Source organism: Procambarus clarkii, chromosome 65 (genome assembly GCF_040958095.1).
Source record: "Procambarus clarkii isolate CNS0578487 chromosome 65, FALCON_Pclarkii_2.0, whole genome shotgun sequence".
Classification (NCBI taxonomy): domain Eukaryota; kingdom Metazoa; phylum Arthropoda; class Malacostraca; order Decapoda; family Cambaridae; genus Procambarus; species Procambarus clarkii.
Window position 1 is genome coordinate 16,884,322 of NC_091214.1, and position 21,663 is coordinate 16,905,984.

Here is a 21,663-nt window from a genome sequence, read left to right on the forward strand (position 1 = left end):
ACTCTGTCAGCAGAACTATTCGCATCCTTTGCGTCATTTCATAATGACAAGTGAAAAAATTGCGGAATTCAGAGATAACACGATCAATGGAGTCCAAGAAATGTGTAAGTACCTCATTCATAAGAATAAACACTATTCTCATGTAGTGTTAGTTCATTCACTATACACGCATACCATTCCTGTGGGAGTGGAAAAGTTTTTTTTTATTAATATATTAGGTACATCTGCATTTGGGCAGCTACCCGAGACTATGAGAAGGGGAGTACAGTGTGTCAAAAAGCTAGCTACATTGTACTAAAAGATCCCCATCACACAAGATGGTTAGTCATACAGAGGCATGTGATAAGTTAGTGGAAGAGCTTGCAGAGCCACATATAATTGCCTACGAAACTGACCACCTTAATTCATTGGAAGCTTTCCTAAACACATCTCATGGTAGTCCCGGGAGCTCAGTGTACTAGGTGTGTGGCAGGGTGAAGGACCCTGGCTGGCTTCCACTCCTACAACATTTTCTTCTTGCTATAGTCGCAACAAGATAGAGCAGTGCTGTGGATGAAAGAAGCTTTTTACAGTTTCAAAGTGTGAGAATCAACAGCAAACATATTCAACATAAAGGTAAATTCAGAATTCATCGTACATAACAGGTTCCTGTGCTAAACCTAATTATATAAGTATTCATCCAAAATAAGTCAAGTTCATATATTAAAAATTGTAATCATGAAAGTACTACATAGTTTTGAAAAGTACCAGACATATCCCAGAAGTCCCCAAACTGCCCTACAGCACAAATTAAACTATAATAGTTTGTTTTGGATAACGGGGAGTTGGGGAGGGGGGTGTTGGTAGGAGAGAAGAGTCATCACGGCCTTGAATCAGCGCCTCCCCAGCCATTTGCCAGTCAGTGATTTCAGACAAATCGATTCAGAATACAACACGGTTTACTTACTCTCAGCAGACCAGCTTAACGAGTGAAGAAATAGACAAGACAAATTAATAATCATTCAAAACTTACAAACGCTTAATAATTAGTGACCAAGTTTAAACAGAAGACTAACGGAGAGCCATTAGTAACTCTCCAAGTTGGATAATCATGATTAACAGCACAATAATCGACGGTGTAAGAAAGGATAAATGAGTTACAGCTGAAAGGTCACAAAGTGAAATTTATGTGGATTCCATCTCATGTTGGGATAGTACTCAACGAGGTGGCGGATGACTTGGCCAATCGTGCCACATCAAAACCACAAGTTTACATTGAAATTGAAATTGAAATAAGTTTATTGAGGTAAAATACACAAAAAGGGATGAGGTAGCTTAAGTTATTCTCACCTCGTTCAATACAACGTGTTCATACATATATGGACACATCACAAACCGTAAACATATTACCGAACATTCTGAGTGATAAACATATACATTTCTTCCTTTACACATGTAGTATATTATCAGACGTACACACAAATACTTTTATGACTAGATATACAGACAATTTGCAATAGACAATCAGACAATTAACAAAAGGTTACAATCTTGGTGCAAAATTCTTATATTTCTCCAGAATATCATCAATCTTTCCGTTGTGACACATAATAATTATTTAGTTCTGGACTATGTCCAGAACTATAGTAAACTCAGTCCAGCCACTTTGACTGGACGGTAGAGCGACGGTCTCGCTTCATGCAGGTCAGAGTTCAATCCCCAACCGTCCAAGTGGTTGGGCATTATTCCTTCTCCCGTCCCATCCCAAGGTCTTATCCTGACCCCTTCCAAGTGCTATAATGTCGTAATGGCTTGGCGCTTTCCCTGATAATTAAAAAAATAAAGTAAACTCAGTGCATATAGTATCAGGAAATGGTCTATATCACGGAAAATTGTGCATATTGCTAAAAAAACAAAGAAAACCACATTTTTTTTTTACTTTACCAAATACCATGTACATCTCAGCAATTTCTGTTTTAAAGCAAAAGAGTCAATTTAAAATAACAAAGCATGGTTATGATGACGAAAAAACGTATTGAAGAACAGTCTACGGTAGATTTCGACTCCAATAGATTCAAAAGATTTTTTGTAATTTGTTTCATTTCGAATAGATGCCCAAAAAGCAATCATGTGTTTGAGTAAGATTATCATACTGCTTGAAATTATCATATTAATAGGATAATTTTTCATGCGCCTGAGCCTTTTCTTTAGCTACCTTTGATATTGTTCTGATATATGTTAAAAACTATATTAACTCTTTCTGCATCCCTTGACAGTGTACCTATATTTCTATTTCAAATCATTTCAGCAAATGCTGCAAACGTTTTCACAGTACTTTCAGCAGCTATACGATGGGCAAATCAAATGTTCAGGTCGTGGATGGAGGACTTTGAGTATAAGAACTTTCATTTGCTACATCAAGACATTTTGGTTCAACTTTTATCTTAAAAAGGTATTTCCTTGGTAAAGGATCCAGCAGTTTCTTTGAATTCTGTATGAATATGTCATCACGGAATTTGTTTCCTTTTTGTCCCTTAAGACAGGCTGCGGGCAGCCGCGTCCAACAGCCTGGTTGATCAGTCCGGCAACCAGGAGGCCTGGTCGACGACCGGGCCGCGGGGACGCTAAGCCCCGGAAGCACCTCAAGGTAACCTCAAGGTAAGGTAAGAATTCTGGTTATTTTTAATGTTGCCGAAAATCTTCAGAAGCATAAATATGAGCAACCTATTATTTTATTTGTTAAATATTATGTATAAATTTCTTATCAGTCCCATGATTGTATTTCCTACACTATGCATTTCTTTCAAGTGAACCAGTAGTGAGAAAGGGAGAGTCATCATGGCTGCGCGAGTCTTCACTCAAGTGACCAGTAGGCGCCAACTTATGGAACTTGCTGACAGCCTCATGGCGGACCTACCCTACTCGGCCACTGTGAGTTGACCCTCACCCGACTGTAGCTCCGGGAGAGAACTGTGGACTAGCTAAAACCTTAACACTTACAAGTGATATAGTCTTAGTGACTTGCCGATTTCTCTTGATAATTCCCTTCTCTTTTTGAAAATGATTTTCAAGAAGCTCCGTTAACTATTTTAATGAATGACGATTATGGCTCAATTTAATTTCAAGAGAGCAATTGGACTATTTCATTATTCATTGATCGTGAGACAACTTCATGTATTCAGTAACTGAGTCGATTTGCCTTAATTTATAACAATGAGTCAACTTTTCTTCCTTGGCAACAGTGAGACGAAAACTGTTTCAGATATATTTTGGTTTTTAAAAATATATCTGATTTAGACTTAGAGTTACAAATACATGTAGCTGATTTTATGGTGTTGTCTTTGTCGGTTGCACGTCCTTTACGGACAAACCAACCTAAAATTTGTAGAGTGCTTATCTCTAGATCAGATCACTCTGTACGCTTCCTACTCTCGGAGATGGGCCGAACGTCACACCTTTAGGGGGTGCGGTCTCAACACTGGCCTCGTTGTCACGTGTACACACCCATCTCGAGCCGCTGTGACTCCCCACAGCGGCTCAGCAGTTATTCTGCCGAGCCTGGCAGAATAACTCTAAAGGGGAGACTCGTTTCTCCTGCAGCCTGAGATCATAACACTGAATATATATATGGACTGAAATATATTGCTTTCAACATTCCCCCACAGAAGGACTACAAAATTTTGGTAATTATTATTATTGATCAAGTAAAATATTAAAAAGGCTTTGTCTTACAATAATATTGCACAAGACCTTGTAATAATATCATTTAATTTCGTAAAAGTCAGTTTATTAACAAGAATGAGTTCTTGAATGCAGATAATTCTCCTTTTAATCATAATTTTTGTTTAGTAGTTAACGTGAGTATAAACTGCGGCAGATGTACAACAACCTGCTCCTACACGCTCGAGGGTGGCTGTCCACGACCAGGTTCTACACCTTGGCTGCCCAACCGCTCTCTCACACACTCTTGTGGCAGAAGACGGTAAGTTCTGCGTATCTCCTGCATCCTGTCCTCTCGCATAGTACATCGCATTTTGACGTATAAATCCCCCGAGACCAAAAACTGATGTGCTACAAAATCAATGTGATGTTCAGTTTTCTATTCGCGGGTCCTCGATTAGATTTGGTTCGAGTAATTTAGTACATCATTTTTGTGATGTTATGAAGCCGGCAGCCATACGCCGCCAAAACCAAAATGTAATAACAGTTTTGGAATCAACCGCCTTCACACTTCAGTTATTCCAATCGTTTACTATTCTTTTTGTAAAGAGAAATTTCTAATATTTTCTGCGACATTTGTTTCCTTAGCTTGAATCTATGACCTCTCGTACTTACGTGCGCGCATTTCCAAGTAATAGAGACTCACAAATGCTGGTGTTCTTACACTGTTTCTATACCTCTAGAACGTGCCCTCCAGTATTGCCGTCTACTGCCGGGAAGCGGAATTCGAACAACTGATAGAGGCGCTGAGGGAGACGCCTCTATTGGACTGGCAACGACACCTGATCTATGATATTCCCCACTTCCTGGTTGAGCCGCTGAAGATGCTGGCCCAAGAGCTGGGGAGCTCCCTCGTCTATTGGAAACCAACTTACACATTTACTTACCGCCCTAACATGGATACTGAACTCCTCAGGTTGGTACTTACCTTACCATACAGTGAACTTTAAAGTGGCAATATCAACCGTGCAGGGATATATACACCAAGAAGTGTGCTCCATTTCTCGGTATACACACACTGCGTTTATTTTAGTTATGTACTTTGTTCAGGGATAAAGTATACTTGCTGGTTGGTCAGTAACCTAGTGTCAAGGCTTTAATAACCCTCGTACAGTTGATAGGCCTTAAGGCTTAAGCCCTTCACCAAACTAAACGTCGCATAGAGTGGAAACTCAGGAAAGTTTTTGCCAAATTCATTTTTTTTCTTTTTGAGATATATACAAGAGTTGTTACATTCTTGTACAGCCACTAGTACGCGTAGCGTTTCGGGCAGGTCTCTGGAATACGATCCCCGCCGCGAAGAATCGTTTTTTCATCCAAGTACACATTTTACTGTTGCGTTAAACAGAGGCTACAGTTAAGGAATTGCGCCCAGTAAATCCTCCCCGGCCAGAATACGAACCCATGACATAGCGCTCGCGGAACGCCAGGCGAGTCTCTTACCACTACACCACGGAGACTGTTGAGGAGGCAGGTTGATATTTGAGGGAGCAGTTCTATAACTACGCAGGCTTCATGGTGTTAGATGTTAGAGACGTCTTGTATGTAAGGCAGGGAATGGCTTAGACAATTATTAACATATGTAAGATAGGAAAGAAAAATAGCTTTAATTATATGGAATATAATATGAATAATTATAAAAACAGACAATATGTAACGGCAATTTCAACAATTCAACAGAATGAATATACTGAATACGTTGTAATAAATGCGAATGATATTAAAAAGCTGACAAAAATGATGAAACAATTAAGCAATGTTTAGCATAACATAAGTATGAGAACACTTTACAAGCATTTAACAACAATTATTAAGTCTGCCATGATAGCAGTCGAAGGATCATGTAGTACACTTGTGGTGTATGTATGGTAGGGCATGTACCCGGGTCGTCACAGAGCAATGCTTTCACAAGCAATATCTGTATTTGATTATATTATTATATATAGTTAAATGATATATTTCTTACCGTTGACTGTATTGCATATATATATATATATATATATATATATATATATATATATATATATATATATATATATATATATATATATATATATATATATATATATATATATGTACGTGTAAAAATCCATGTTCATGTTCAAAAACATAAACATGGATTTTAACACGTGGAACATGGAAAAAAAAATGTTCTAAAATATTATGGAGTTCGAAGTCAGAACTGAAGTTAAATGTATGATTAACCTGGACTGATGGTACTTGCACTACCAGTCAAACACTTCCCTCAGCGAATTTACTTTTATTGTGAGAGTATAACTCAGGCAACAAATATGCTTGCTGCCTTTGGCTGTTTACTTAAAAAATAACATTGCTCTGTACCCAGCATATTGAGACTTCGTCGGGGGGGGGGGGGGAGGGGGGGCCGTGTGTGTGGGCTATCGCGCCTCTTTAACTCTTGTGAAAGCCTATACCTCCCGCCAACTAGTTTAAGGAGCAGGTTGCCTATGACGGGTGGTGGTCACTCACCTGGCGCCGGCGGCGTCTCCCTTTGCTACCGCCACACCTCCACACACCCATCACACCAGATGTGGCGACAGAGGCTGGTTTGGGGATGCTGCCGCGAGTATCTCTGTGTAGGGGGTAAAAAGGGGGCATAACCTGACTAGGAAATAGCCTGTACCCAGCATATCATTCTTCGCTCTTGCTTTCAGGAACAAGCCAGGTTTCCGCGTCTGTAAACTTGTCAAAACTGGGCTCCAACACCTGCTGGAGAGGAGCAGCTTTAACAAGACCCAACCGCTGGAGTCCACGTGGAGCCTATCGCAGCATCTGCCATCTGTTGGAGTATTCCTCGACTCGAGCGTGACTAAGGACTCGCCCCTAGACCTCCAGCACCTGCCCTACTCCGGAAATGAGGAAACACCTGTCTCCTGGATATCACCCACCATGTATGGAAGCATCGGCATGTGGGGGACGGACGACAGCTACAGGAATCTGGGTCTTGGTAGACTGGCAATCAAGGTCATGGGGAGGCTATATGCTAGCCAGGGCTTCATTCCTAACGGGCACGTCGCCTACGACAACCCATCTTCTATAGCAACGATCAGCAAGGTACCAGGCTGGGGAAACACTCACACTGTCGCCTGGATGGCCTTCGAGCAGACAAATGGAATCAGTGAAATATCACAGGACAAAGATCCCCAATATTTTTAGCAAAATTTATTTTATAAGTTTTTAAGGTAACCAAATTCTTATAAATTAATAATGTCAAATACAATAATCATAATAATAATTATAATTATTGCCATTATATTAATAATTATAAACACAATTCCAATGTAACAAATATTCCTTACTAGCATTGTTGCGAAAAGATTCAGCAAAAAACCAAGATTGTTTAATTCTGCGACAAATTATGTGGAAATTCTGTAACTCACAAACTGCTTGCCGTTCTTCCCGGGGTTTACTCTGATCACATCACTTCGACCAATTACAACATCATAGTTATGGAGCGTTATGTAATGGACTCCCTCTCATTACTTATATCTGTGTATGCATATATATGTATATGTTTATGTAATATTAACTACTGTGTAATTAACTTCACAAGATTGTCACTTTGCTAAATGAACTATGGGGTTTAGTTCTTGAGCCCATTATGTGCCTCTGTAACTCTTTCCACCACCGCCCACGCCATGCGTATGGGGAGCTTAATAAATAAATGAGTGAATGAAAAACTCTCAGCTGGACATACAGGTAACTATCCTCTTATGATGCCGTTAAGTTCACTATTCCTCGAGTGCCTTCCCCTGTACTTCGGCAGAGCAGGCCATGCTGGCCGCACCTGTCAACCACCACTTCGCTGCAAATACACACACTCACACACACTATAGTCACACTTATCCAGACCACTGGATAAGTGTGGGAAGCATGATCAGTAAACTAATGTCTATGTAACTGGTTTGACACTGATGCAAATTGCTCACCTTAAAGACTGTTGTGGTCCAATTCTTGAACCAATTGTGCTATAACATATTATATATAACATATATATATATATATATATATATATATATATATATATATATATATATATATATATATATATATTTTAAGCTGTGTAATTAGCTCATAAGTTTGTAACTTGCTTATCTAATTGAACCTGATGTGCATCTAATTTTTCCTACTATCGTCCACAGGATTGGTATCGGGTGCATAATAAATCAACAAAATAAGCCATAAACATATAAAGACTCGAAACAACTATAAACACACAACGATGAGAGTAGAGCCAGAAAGAAATTTAGAGAAAGGTATAGTGGACAAATGCTAAGCCGAACGAAGCCTATTGTATAAACTTGTAAGGAGCAAATTGCATTAACATAAAATCCATAGATTAAGATTAAGAGATTCAACAACTAAAAAGAAAATATGGTTAACACTAAATTAATAGTTCCAAAGCGATCCGTAGAATTACCCAAAGCCTCCTATAGAACTATATACACGAAGCAGTGTTTGCATTAATGCAGATTTTCTTGAATTTATCAAACATTATATTACCTTTAGAAGAACTACGGAGATCTTACAAGAAAGTTCGAGGGCTGGGTCGACTCCAGCTGGAACTAAATATCTGGAGCTAAATGTGTTAAGCTTTTTCGTTGAGTTGCATACAAAACGCTGTTCTGGAAGCTAGAACATATAGAGGGGGAGGGGATGTTGACAACATGGATGGGAATGTTTCCAGCTAACAGAAAAATAAAAGCAGTGAAGGAACTATGAAAGACCGGTCTGGTGTTGCCCTTAAATCCTATCAACGGTTGGAGAGTTAAAGCCGTGGCCAATAGCTTACTGACCAACCAACAAGTATATTTTAGTCTTTGTCATAATTCAGGAAAGGTCAAAGGTCAATATGGGATTAGACAAGTATATGTTCGAATCCAGATTAAAGATTGGATGTATGGTGAAAAGCTCGACATATTTGTTAAGTAAAGTCAAGAATAACAAGGGTACTGTGCTTTTGAATATTATCAAAGCAGGTGATGGGACGGATATGACAACATAATTATAACATATCATTATATTAGTAGTGATGATAATACAGTAGCTGTGATGGCAGTGGCAGTGATGATGGTGACGTCGGGGTGGCAGTGCTTGGGGTACCTCTCGCCAGTGCCAACTTAGCCCGTGTGGAGTACAGACGTGCCGGGCAGGCGGCCTCTCGCAAGGTGCCCGCCAAACTTCCTCCGCTTTCGACCAGTGCTGCCAACTGGCGTCCAAACCAAACACTTCGCTCTAGCAATATGACCTGGGAACTGTTCTTGTATATGACAGAGTGAGAACACAACAATGTAAAATAATGTATCTGCGAAATAACCACCATTGAAAGACATTTTTTCGCGCGTGAATTAAATTAATAATAATAGGATAATTTACTAAAGGTAAATTATTCGCTTGTCTTTCATGCAGCTATTTTGGAGAACTATAATATTTAGTAACGAAGCTCCATTATTAAACAACGTTTTATAAGAGCAATAATAAAAATATGACAGAGGCCTGTCCTCAAAGTCTTCTTCATTTACGTCATAATAGAAAATTATCTTGTGATGTAGTAGGCTGTGATCTGTTAGTGAAAAAAGAATTTAGACATTTCTGCATTAACATGCGATACCCGATATTTACAATGCAAATGTATATTTTCTTGTATTAAACAATCGGTATCATTTTTATCATGTTAAATAAATAATCCAATCTTTTGTTTATGTATGGAGATCTGTGCTGACCACCTGTTGTTCCAGATAATGGACTCGTTCTCACTCTGCCTGTTACAATTTCTCTTTCGTTCTTACGGGGTACGCGCTGATATTTGGCAAACTCATTTAGCATATAGTAATGAAGAATGTTGAGCAAAATTGATGATAAAGATTAAGCCACCCAAGAGGTGGCACGGGCATGAATAGCCCGTAATGAGCAAAATGTTTGTTACTGCATTTTCTGAGCTCACTCACTTTTCTCACACACACACATTATATATATATATATATATATATATATATATATATATATATATATATATATATATATATATATATATATATATATATATATATATATATAAATAAAAGGAGGATATATACCAAGAATTATACAGAACTCACTTCTCGGCGGTGTTTATACACAGTTTACTTTAGTCCTGGACAAGATTCAACACTAAAGTATATATGTTGGTTGGTCAATAAGCTACCACAATAACCAAGAGCAACACCAAATTCAACGCTAAACTAACTCTTGGATGTTGCATCCACTGGGCTATTGCAGTGGCCTTACAATACCCAAGAGGTTGGAAACTGTAAGACCAATTACAATATTACTCAAGAAGTTGATAGGTATTAAGCTCACCACCAAAGAAAACTTTTCGCTATCTTGAAAGGACAATGAGCGCAAATGTACACAATGAACATTTACAGCTGCTAAAACAAGCATGCAAAATGTTGAACTATTGAACAGTGAGTAAAGTATAATGTTCAATAAAGAAACATGGGAGAAAGTGTCAAAAACAAACATGAATTTGTAAACGGCATTACATTTTTTTTTATTTTAAAACAAGTACTTACAAGCGAAAAAATCATGTAAAATAAAATAAAAACTGTAAAAACTGAATAAGTGCAAACATTGTGTAAATTGAACAAGTGTAAACATTGTGTAAACTGAACGCATGCAAACATTGTGAATACTGAACAAGTACAAACATTGTGTAAATTGAACAAGCACAAACATTGTGAATACTGAATAAGTGCAAACATTGTGAATACTGAACAAGTACAAACATAGTGTAAATTGAACAAGTACAAACATTGTGGAAACTGAACAAGTACAGTGTATAAGCTGAACAAGTACAGTGTATAAGCTGAACAAGTACATTGTATAATACAAGAAACTGCAGATGTAAACTAGCTGCAAACCACGCAACTAACGGTATAATCGTAGTGTAAAGCATGCGAGTTAAGAGCAGTTGCTGAAGTGCAATTCTGTAGTTCAATTGCAAGTGTTTGTATAATGTTTATGATCTGCAAAGAGCTTCAAACTGTTAATTATTATCACTGATACGGAAGTACAGACAATTATCCACAAGAAGGGGTTCGCTGTATAATAAATATTGTATATCTTGTATCATACAGTATCTCATTTTTAAACAAACACATTTCTTACACATGTGATACACCCACTGCCACACACACCCGGACACACTCCCGCACACCTGACACTCACACAGTCATGACAACATACCTTAGGCACACTCAAACATAAACACAGGCTTTAGCGGATCAAACGGAAAGGGAATACGATACGTGTTTTGACTTGAGTGACTTCAGTGTGCGCAGGATTCCCTTATGTCTGACCGACGCATATGTCTTGTGCAGACGCATGTCTTACCATGATGCGTAAGTTCTTGTCCTGGTGTATACTGTTCTTGTGTCCTGACATTTTAACTTTCTTCCGATGCAAGATTCCCTGTATTGAAGCATCTCCTATCCTCATGTATAGAGTCTTATCAGTGATAAAATTCTATCACGTATAAAAATCTTGCACACACACCTATGAAGTCTTATTTCCGCTATAAAGTCTTTTCATCGCGAACAAAATTTTAGCCTCACGCATAAAGTCTTATCCTTTTTAACTTTTTTCTTTATTAAATAAAATGCAATATAAAGATCATATTTACATAAATTTACAAGGGAAAATACAACATTTATATACAGTTTAAATAATTCTAATCCTTTTTATATTAGTTTTTTCACATGCATAAAGTCTTATTGTCCCGCATCAAATTTGATCCTCACGAAAAAAGTCTTATCGTCACACAAAGTTTTATCGTAACGAATAAGACCGTATCCTCACTCATAATTTTTTTGCCCTGACGTATAAAGACCTATTATCATACATGTTGTCTTATTCTAACGCATAAAGTCTTATTCGCGGTCATAAGGTAGAAAGTCTTATCACCAGGAGAAAATCTTATCCTCACATAGAAAGCCTTATCCTCAAATATAAAATCTTATTGTCACGTGGAAAATCTTATCCTTGCGGATAATGTTCTCATACCTGGAGTATACCTGAAGTATACCTGGAGGGAGTTTTGAGAGTTCGTCTACTCCCCCAACCCCGGCCTGGGCTAGGCTTGATTTGTGGCAACTGCCTTATGCGTATTCCCAAGCAACAGACGCTTCTTGAAGGAATTTGTCTAGTTTTCATGTGAGCACGTTCACTTTCGTATCGGCAATATTTCTTTATTGCCGGGAGGATATTGAATAGCTGTGGACCTGTGGTGTTCATAAAATATTCTCTAAATGTTGTAACATAACTTAATGGAGCGTATGTCTTATAAATATTATATATCGTTATGTTAACATTTTGTTTCACAACAATTTTAGGCAATATGCTAAACTTACTTGCATAACTTTTTCAGAATATTTGCTTGATTTCAGGACACTTCAGAAAATGTGATGACAATATAGGGGTCGTTTGAAACATTGCCAGCTAATCTCGAGTGACCTTTGAACTCATACGAGTTGATCTGAGTCAATTTACAAACAAACGTGATTTAGAAATGTGACTGCCAATGGCATTCAGGAAAAATAATTTTAACAAATCCATGGAAAACAGGCATAATATTGTGTTGCTGACCTAATGAGGGGCAAATTGAAACTATCTACTGCTTGACCTCGGTGATATATATATCTCATTCACTGAAGCCCTCCCCTCCAGCAAGCATTGACCCACCAGTTCCAGCAGCCGATGGGGAGGGAAAAATGATGAATGTGGAAGAAAAACCTATGAAAATTCCAGAGATATATGACTTATCTGCCTTCTGAAGTGTGAAGCAATTAAGGACATAATAACTTGTAGTCAGTGTAAACATAAAACAGACTCCTGGAAGCTCACAGATAAATACAGAAAATATAGTGTTAATAGTGTTTAAATAATTAATTCATTATTCAATTCAAAATTCAATTCAAAATATGTCATAAAATATAAGTGTTAACAGCAGTATGCATATCTTGACAACCAAACTATATATTAATAATCAGAGGAAATTGACATAATTCAGACAAACTTGTATGCCAGGATTAAATTTACTATTGGTTTTTTAAATATACCCGGTACAAACAAACAGCTTAATCAGAAGTTTTAACCGGTAACAATTATGGAACGATAATATCAACTCTGCACACACGGGGATACAAAAATCAGCAAGAGAAAAACCCAACCAATTAAACGCACATCTGAGGTGTATTTGGTGGTGTGAGGTGCGCCGAGCCACGATCATGGCGGCGATGTTCCAGACATGTGACGGAGCGAGGCGTGGGGGTATCACTGTTCTCATGTTGCTGACACTCTCCTGGTGTTCACCTGTTCTACCTCTCCCAGGTAAGCCTTCTGTGTGTGTGTATATATTGTTGGACTAACGTCTGGAATTTGCTTGTCTTTGGCCACATGAAAACTTTAGAGCTTGGTTTGTAACAATGTGACTGGTGATCAACCACGTTGATGCTGTGGAGAGCCCATCTGTCTGCTCTGTTCTTGTAGCATGTCCTCATAGACAATTTACAATTGTTAATCCAGCCTCCAAATCCCCTGATTATGAATGAAAAATACTTTACCCATAACTCAACCCGTTCTCAAGCTATGCTCATCCAATCACTTACCAACCCCCAAAATGCATTCATCAATTTTAACATTGTCAGAGAGATTAAAGTAAATTCAGGGTATATACATAAAAAATTTGGATACAATTAATGGTGTGTATATATATATATATCCATGACTATTTTCATGTATTGAGCATCATCTTGTAATTGTCCTTTTCATTTATTACATAGTATTTAATTAAATTGATTGTGTGTTAGGCTATTATGTTTATTTCGTTGTGCGAATGAATAATGTACTATAATTTATAGGAAAGTGAATCAATTATATATATATATATATATACAATTGTTTTCTGAATACATTTTTTGATATGATTTGATAACCTCCGAACAAATTCTACAGATGTTCTTGCTCTTAACTCCATTTGAGCCCGGACAATCCTTTATATCTGTTTTGATCCTCAATGGGAGCGTTTGGGATGCCTGAGGATAGTTTGACTAAGAATGTCAACACCATTTCACATGTGTTAGCTCTCAGGATAATGACAATCTCAGTACCTATCCACAAAATGAGACTTGACAAGCTTTTTTATTTAAAATGATTAGACTTGTAAAAACTGAAGTTTGATTATTATACGGTAAACCTAATGTAACGCTCTGGAAGCTGCCATGGACGTTTAGCTATTAATGTCTAGCACGACCTTTCTCTCACGGTGTGTTCGAATTTTTGCTTTTATCTTAGGTACAGCCTTCGCTTCTCTCTTCTGTTAATTTTACACATTCACTCTTCTCTTTCTCCTGTCAACTCATCGTTTCAATTCATTCCTCCTTTTTAAGCTCTTCCCATCCACGGGACAATAACAGTTTAGTTCACTTTTCCTTGGTGTACTGTCCTACAGCCTGTTGGACCAAGCTCTCAAGCATCAGGGGCCAGGCTTGAGGAGTAGATGAATCCCCAGATTCCTATCCAGGTCTCTTTCCCAACCATTGTATACCGTCACTTTTCCCTCCTGGAAAAATAGCTGTCCGGGGTGGGGGTGGAATACGTGATTATACGTCACGAAGAGCAGGAAAGTGTGGCTTATGAAGCCCTTCTTCCCGCCTCAGGCTGAGATAGACAAAAAGTGTTCAGTTCCTCTTGTGATAATCCGTCTCGTTTTGTTAGGTTTCACAGCCTATCTTCTCCGGTTTGATTCCTGCTGATGAGTCTGTCCATAACAATGGAACAGTCGAGCTGCCTGATCACTTTAGTGTTGATAATTATTTTAATTTAAAATTCAAGGAAAACGTAACAAGAAAAAACACAGTCGTTGAGCTATAGAATTTCCGAATAGTCACAGCTATAGTCGAATGACTGCACAAACCATAACTGGAGAACTAGGGGACTCGTTACACACCAGAGTAACAAAGTCAGTAGACTCTGTACAAATCTCCCTTGTGAGGAACTTATCGGGAAGTGAGGGATAACTAAACTTATCTAAAAAAAAAAATGGCCACCAATCACTAAAACTGTTGCAATCAGTGGATGCTTCAGGCTAGCATTCCCCAGGAAGCGGCCTGTCAACCAAGGAATTTAGGAATTTCTTGAATGCTTGGCTTTGCAGGACAAGAACCTTTAAGAATCTGTTCTTTAAAGTCATTGTGACAACCACATCAGTGGACATTGTGGATTCTAACTCAAGTGGATTTCCTGACATCCCGAGGTGAAAGTCTAAAGTTATTATCAATATGATTTGAAAGAAATTATTATGAGAACGTTATTAAGTTAATTTGTTTAACCACCGCGATCAGTAACATCAAAGAAGAAATTCCATAACTTCAGGTGGCGAACATAAACCAGCATGAGGTCTTCAGTCGAGATATATAATAATGTTGTAGTTTTGATTATATATTTTGTTAAGGCACTACGGGCTCACCATAGCCCGTGCTACTTGGAACTTTGTTCCAGGTAGCAAATCTTTAACAACACCAACGATTACATGTTAAATTCCAGGAACCGAAATACATTTAAAGGTGTTTCTCAGTACTTGGATATACACAAATCATACATTAGTCGCCGATTTTATGAAGGACGAAAATATTCATACTGATAGGTTAGTAAATTATGTTGGGGTTATTCATAATTCTTCAAAGGCTAAACACAAAACCAATCCAGGTTACACTATAAAAGCATACCCTGCGTCTCGGTTATGTTGAGATGATTTCGGGGCTTAGCGTCCCCGCGGCCCAGTCCTCGACCAGGCCTCCTTTTTGTTACACATCCCCAGGAAGCAGCCCGTAGCAGCTGTATAACTCCCAGGTACCTACCTATTTACTGCTAGGTAACAGGGGCAACAGGGTGAAAGAAACATTTTGCCCATTTGTCTCTGCCTCCACCGGGGATCGAAGCCAGAACCTCAGGACTACGAATCCGAAGCAGTGTCCACCCAGCTGTCAGGCGCCTATAAGCGGTGCATATACTCTGAGTTTACTTTAGTCGTGGACTATGTCAAGTCGTAAGTCAAGAAACTGTATATATCGTAAAAAGAAACGTGGACCATACCACGGCTGGTTCACCTTCATTCGTCACTCATGCTGCTGGAAGTTCCTCCATACGGGAACTCCCGAGAGACAGTGTTGACAGATGTAGAAAGTACCAGTCATGATGAACATGTTCCAGAAAGGAAGCGCACGAGTTCTTTGTAGAGAACTACGACAATGACGCATGCAAACAGTAAATGCAACATGATAAAATTCTACAGGCATGGCTGTTTGAAAAACACTTAATCATGGAATATATTATAGCTCTAAAAAGTATGAAGCTATAGCACTAAACATCTTGAGTGTTGTAAGGTATCGCTCGAGTCAACAGTGGCATTAATAAGGATCATTTGATCTGAAGTAATGTATGGCTCAGTGCAGTGCAATGACCCAACATTGAATTCCACGTCTAACCGACCCCTTCTGAGCATTACAAATGCATGAAATTGTTCCACATCATGTCGACAAATGTCAGACGGCGCCCGTAAGACCACATCAGTAAATACTATATACAAAGTGCAGCTTCCCCAGCTCCACGTCAGTGTGGGTGTGTCATTACACACAAAATTACACACCCAATATTACAAAAATAATATCACTTGTTAGTCGAAAACTGGTACAAACATCTGTTTACAAACTATCTTCCAATACACTCGAATACAAACGCAACAAGTAACGTTATGTATTTTAGGCTACGAAACAATAGAAAAAAGAAAAACATCGTTCTAAACACTTTTGACAGCCAGAGAGCAGCAGCTGGGCAACAGCTGTGGGCGTCTGCCGGGGGGACCATCACCGACACAGGCGGCGTATGGTCAAATCGTGCACAGGTGTTCCGACAAATCTTGTTTCTGATTGATTGATTGATTGATGAAGATTAAGCCACCCAAAAGGTGGCACGGGCATGAATAGCCCGTAAGTGGTGGCCCTTTTGAGCCATTACCAGTATCAATAGATGATATTGGAGATCTGTATCTCCAGTATCAGTATGACTGCACCCTACGTGACGGGAGATGTCTCCCGTGTGACCAAATGTCTTGTTTCTAACTGTTACTCCCGTATATATCGTTAGATTAGGATGCATTAGCTTAGATTAGGTTTCGTTGGGATAGATTAGGTTGGTTTGAGTTAGGTCAAGTTGGATAAAATTAAGTAGAATTGAAAACACGTTAGTGAACCATATTATGTATGTATACGATATAACTTGTATACTCCCAGATGTTCTTGCTCGGCGTCCTCAGTATTCTTGCTTCTGTCGTTTGTTGTAAGCTGTGGTTGTGTAATGGCCCTATTGCTCATTGGCACGTGGGAACGTGTCTTTTTTTCTAATATGTTCACGCTTAAGTTCTTTGGCTTGTATGCAGCTATCCTAAATTAAATTCAGGTGCGATGAGATAAGACAGCTATGTAATATCTAGATCCCCATCAGTTAGCCAGTACTAGCAAACTTTGAATAGATTACCATTTGATAATGGTTCAGGACGACTGAAACGGCGTCACTCCCTTTATTTTCTGATGTGTGGGTTAGGTGTCCAATTTTCAAAGTACACCCTTGCGACCTACTGTTTACATACCGGGATATCCTCAAGAACAGGAAATAAAGTAATTACCAAGCTCTAGGTATCTCAGACTGACAAGTCTGAATAACTGGGCATTTAATAATATAATGTAGTGCATAACCCAATTCCTGCTCGCAGTAATTTACAATGGAGAGCTCTTTAGGATTAGGAAACTGGGTTCGACGTCAAATAACGGAGACGTTCGAAGATCTGAGTGTGGACAGGGCAGGTATTGGCTTAGTATAGCTTTGAGATTTATCCATTCGTTGTTTCTATATTTGGCTAGTAACCGATGTAAATATCTTCGCTCTAGCCGGTTTAGAGGTTAAGTTATTTGAGTTATGTGAGCGCGTCCGTTGTATTTCCGCTACTCGATTTCAAGCCTTGTAGAAATACAATTCTTCAATTATGTTAATTTGCATATGTCTCGATATTTGTACATAATAATTATTAATGATTAGTATTACAGTAATACTATGCTTGTATGTATAAATTTTGAAGTATGAACATTCATGCATGTGTATGTATACATAAGAGTGGCGGAGCTAGTTATAGAAGCTAGCAGGAGCTAGTTGTGGAAGCTAGCAGGAGGAACTTCTTGTGGAAGCCAGTTGGAGGAGCTAGTAGTAGAAGCTAGCTGGAGGAGCTAGTATAAAAGCTGGCTGGAGCAACTAGTTGCAGAAGCTAGCTGAAGGAGCTAATAGTAGAAGCTAGCTGGATTTTTTTTAAGTTGCAGAAGCTAGCTGAAGGAGCTAATAGTAGAAGCTAGATGGATCAACTAGTCGCAGATGCTAGATGGATCAACTAAAGAACAAATCCACAAGGGCCGTGATGAGGATTTGTTCATTTGATTTATCACGTTAGTGTGATCTCTGTGTGTAATGGATCAACTAGTTGCAGATGCTAGATGGATCAACTAGTTGCAGATGCTAGATGGATCAACTAGTTGTAGATGCTAGCTGGAGAAACCAATTGTGGAAGCTAGTTCTTAAAAATACTAACCTGAGACCCCTTTTTTTAGTTAACAAGAATGATTGTAGTCTGCCCCCACCGCTCACCAGCTTTGATTGAAACCTACAGAAAACGACTATCCCTTTTTAAACTGTTCATGCTACACACGGACGTCATCAGTGTACACATTCATTGGCACAGAAAAGTGACGCACAACATTTGTTTACGCAAATACGTAATGAATTCTCTCTCTCTCTCTCTCTCTCTCTCTCTCTCTCTCTCTCTCTCGTTCCTTTTGCTTTGAAGTGTTGTATAAACAATGTGATTTATTTCTTCTCAAGTTAATGGCTTTCCGAAGGCAAGTATTTGGCAACGAATGTCAGTGGTGAGGCGAATGACTTTTATATTTGTATTTGTTTGTGTGTGTGTGTACTAAGGGAACGCTGTATCTCACCAGAAAGGCATTGCAACATGATCATTAAGAGCCCTAGTTGCATGCCATGCTCCTGCTGCCTCTATAAGGCATCCACATATTAAAACAGATATATGTTTTGTTTACACTGGAGGGTACAGGAGTAAATGATTTAATTTTTGTGTGCAGGCAAAGATCTCTCTCTTCCCATCAATCATCTTAATCATCCTACTCATTTTCTCTGGAACATGATCCGTGAAACATTTACAATCTGGTCCTCGATTGTAAACGAGGACTTTTCACACTTACTGTTCGAACAGGGTCGAACAGTGAGTGTTGTGTGGCACCTCCAGCCACCCACAACAGCACCTGTTTTAGCTATTCTCAGGTGAAGGAGGGTCTGTGTGCCAAGGAGACATAATACCCTATATGCCTGACCTGTTGCTGCTGTTTTGTGGATAATGTCGCGAGGATGCTTCTGCCTGTCTGTCAATGTCTATTTGTCTCTCTGTCTCTTTCACATCAACATAGTGGATACCACGGGATTAATGATGCCAGTGTTTTAATTTATTTTCTATGTATAAAGTGATATTTTCGGCTTATTTTAAACCCTGACCTGAACATTTCCTATTATTATATCAATTAACATTGAGATGTATACTTTAATACTAATTTGTTATAAATAATGGTACATTGTGATGTTTGATCCATTAGTGAATTAGAAACTACATGTGTTCAGCCGATTTGATTTCATCAATATCTGCTAGATGTGAGGACATGTTCCACACACGAGTTAAGAGACAAGTGAATGACCGCTGGAGCGAATATTACTGTGAATGGTTCCTCTCTCTCCTATTCCTGATGATGTGGAAAAAGCCACGATGAGAGAAGACTTGAATTGAATCATGTATCTATTGTTTTAAGTTGTTGTTGTTGTTATAGATTCAGGTACTCGGAACAAGTTCCAAGTAGCACGGGCTATGGTGAGCCCGTACCTTACCTGGCACAGGAGCGGGACAAGTAGCACGGGCTATGGCGAGCCCGTAGTGGAGTTACCAGGCACAGGGAACGGTTTGTTTTAAGATAATTGGTGTAATTTATTGCCTTTATTGGTGAAATGTCGAGTCTACTTTGAGCTCTTCACTGCCTACTCTTTTTCCTCGAAATAGAAAATTTGCTAAAATGACTCTTCGCGTTATTTCCCAGTAAGGAGGGTGTGGTGAAGATTAAGCCACCCAAGAGGTGGCACGGGCATGAATATGCCAGTGGTCAGTGGTAGAGAAGGTGTGGTGGCAAGCAATGAAATTAAATTGCTGAAATAGAGGGAGTACAGAGAACATATACGGCATACATAGACGCGACAAAGCACCTAAATTATTTGGATCGTCTCAAAGCTCTCCAAATGTACTCACTAGAAAGGAGACGAGAGAGATAAAATAATATACACATGAAAATACTGGAGGGCCAGGTACCAATCTACACAGTAAAATAACAACATACTGGAGTGAACGATATGGAGGAAAATGCAGAATAGAACCAGTGAAGAGCAGCGGTGCCATAGGCACAATCAGAGAACACTGTATAAACATCAGAGGTCCGCGGTTGTTCAACGTCCTCCCAGCGAGCATAAGAAATATTACCGGAACAACCGTGGACATCTTCAAGAAAGAAAACTAGATAGTTTTCTTCAAGAATTGCCGGACCAACCGAGCTGTGGTGGGTATGTGGGCCTGCGGGCCGCTCCAAGCAACAGCCTGGTGGACCAAACTTTCAAAAGTCTACTTGGGGAGAAGAAGAACTCCCAGGACCCCATTCAAGCAGGTAATGACAAACACCAGAGGGCATCTCTCTGCTAGTCTGCATCTCTTCCATTTCTCTCTTCTCCCTTCCTCCACCTCCACACACACACACACACACACACACACACACACACACACACACACACACACACACACACACACACACACACACACACACACTACTGCACTGATGCCCCCCCCCCACAGTGGAAACCAACGCACCTCACAACAACCACTTCAGGAATGGAGGCGCTGGCGAGGTTGCCAAGTGTGTACGCGTGTGTGGGGGGGCTTGTCTCGGGGTATTTGGCCGTGGAGAGCCTGAGAGGGGAGTAGTGTAGGGAGACAGAGGGGAGAATACTGACACATAAAATGTTCTTTTTCACCTAGTGCTGGAGGCACCCGTATGTGCTCATACACTCACGTACGTATACGATGTGGTGGAGGCTGACTCCATACACAGTTTCAAGTGTAGATATGATAGAGCCCAATAGGCTCAGAAACCTGTACACCTGTTGATTGACGGTTGAGAGGCGGGACCAAAGAGCCAAAGCTCAACCCCCCGCAAGCACAACTAGGTGAGTACATACACAAAACATATATACGACTACGGGCTCACCATAGCCCGTGCTACTTGAAACTTTTTGTTCCAAGTAGCGAATCTAAAACAACAACTCACAAGATGAGTGGCGCTGCCCAATAAACTCGCCCCTCGGGGCAAAATTTAAAATTTACCAACAACATATATACGAACATAATAACCATATACTAGATTATTTAATAATATAAAATATTCAGAAAAAGGTCGTTACCACGTAAAACTAAAGGAAAAACACCAAAAAATAGTATAAAGCTATGTACGCCACTTCTCGGCTTGTACACCGTACACTAAAAGTTTACGTTTGTCCTGGACTAAAGTATACTTGTTGGTTGATCGTTAAGCAGTTGTGGTAGCCTTCATAACCCTCCAGAGGTAGTTAGGCCTTAACAACCCTCCAGAGCTTGTTATAGACCTTTATTTAGCCCAACACAAAACCAAAGGTATTGAAGGGAAAATTAAAATTCAGCCATAAAGATCGGTATTGATGTTGTTAAAGATTTGCTACCTGGAACAA

At 39.3% G+C, this 21,663-nt stretch overlaps 2 protein-coding genes across 13 annotated transcripts in view; both read left to right on the forward strand.

Annotated features, from left to right (window-relative positions):
• Window positions 1–458: 458 nt before the first annotated feature.
• On the forward strand, window positions 459–7,399 carry LOC138354938 (uncharacterized). Of its 9 annotated transcripts, none has more exons than XM_069309457.1 (6): window positions 460–615; window positions 2,519–2,637; window positions 2,788–2,910; window positions 3,857–3,961; window positions 4,383–4,615; window positions 6,372–7,399. In XM_069309457.1, the coding sequence occupies exons 3-6, from the start codon at window positions 2,818–2,820 to the stop codon at window positions 6,871–6,873; spliced, it is 933 nt and encodes a 310-aa protein (XP_069165558.1). In that variant the 5' UTR covers window positions 460–615; window positions 2,519–2,637; window positions 2,788–2,817; the 3' UTR covers window positions 6,874–7,399. The 9 variants fall into 9 exon arrangements, with proteins under 9 accessions (XP_069165563.1, XP_069165564.1, XP_069165557.1 ...); XM_069309458.1 differs by having other exon boundaries at window positions 2,796–2,910; XM_069309460.1 differs by having other exon boundaries at window positions 468–615; window positions 2,523–2,637.
• A 1,391-nt stretch (window positions 7,400–8,790) lies between these two features.
• The window catches only part of LOC123770996 (protein amalgam), a 78,573-nt gene continuing 65,700 nt past the window's right edge, over window positions 8,791–21,663 (forward strand). For 2 of the 4 annotated variants that reach the window (XM_045763179.2, XM_069309466.1), the window contains exons 1-2: window positions 8,798–8,885; window positions 12,125–13,086. In XM_045763179.2, coding sequence (XP_045619135.1) covers window positions 12,984–13,086 — 103 coding nt within the window. In that variant the 5' untranslated portion in view covers window positions 8,798–8,885; window positions 12,125–12,983. Of the gene's footprint in view, window positions 8,993–12,124; window positions 13,087–21,663 lie in introns of all 4 variants that reach the window. The other 2 variants (XM_045763180.2, XM_045763178.2) reach the window with 2 other exon arrangements.

Bases quoted from the DNA above. Each gene is read 5' to 3' on its own strand.
- LOC138354938 (XM_069309456.1), top strand. From the start codon at position 2,818: ATGGCTGCGCGAGTCTTCACTCAAGTGACCAGTAGGCGCCAACTTATG. The intron at 2,911-3,856 runs GTGAGTTGACCC...AAACTGCGGCAG, and splicing joins ACCTACCCTACTCGGCCACT to ATGTACAACAACCTGCTCCT. The intron at 4,616-6,371 runs GTTGGTACTTAC...TCTTGCTTTCAG, and splicing joins ATGGATACTGAACTCCTCAG to GAACAAGCCAGGTTTCCGCG.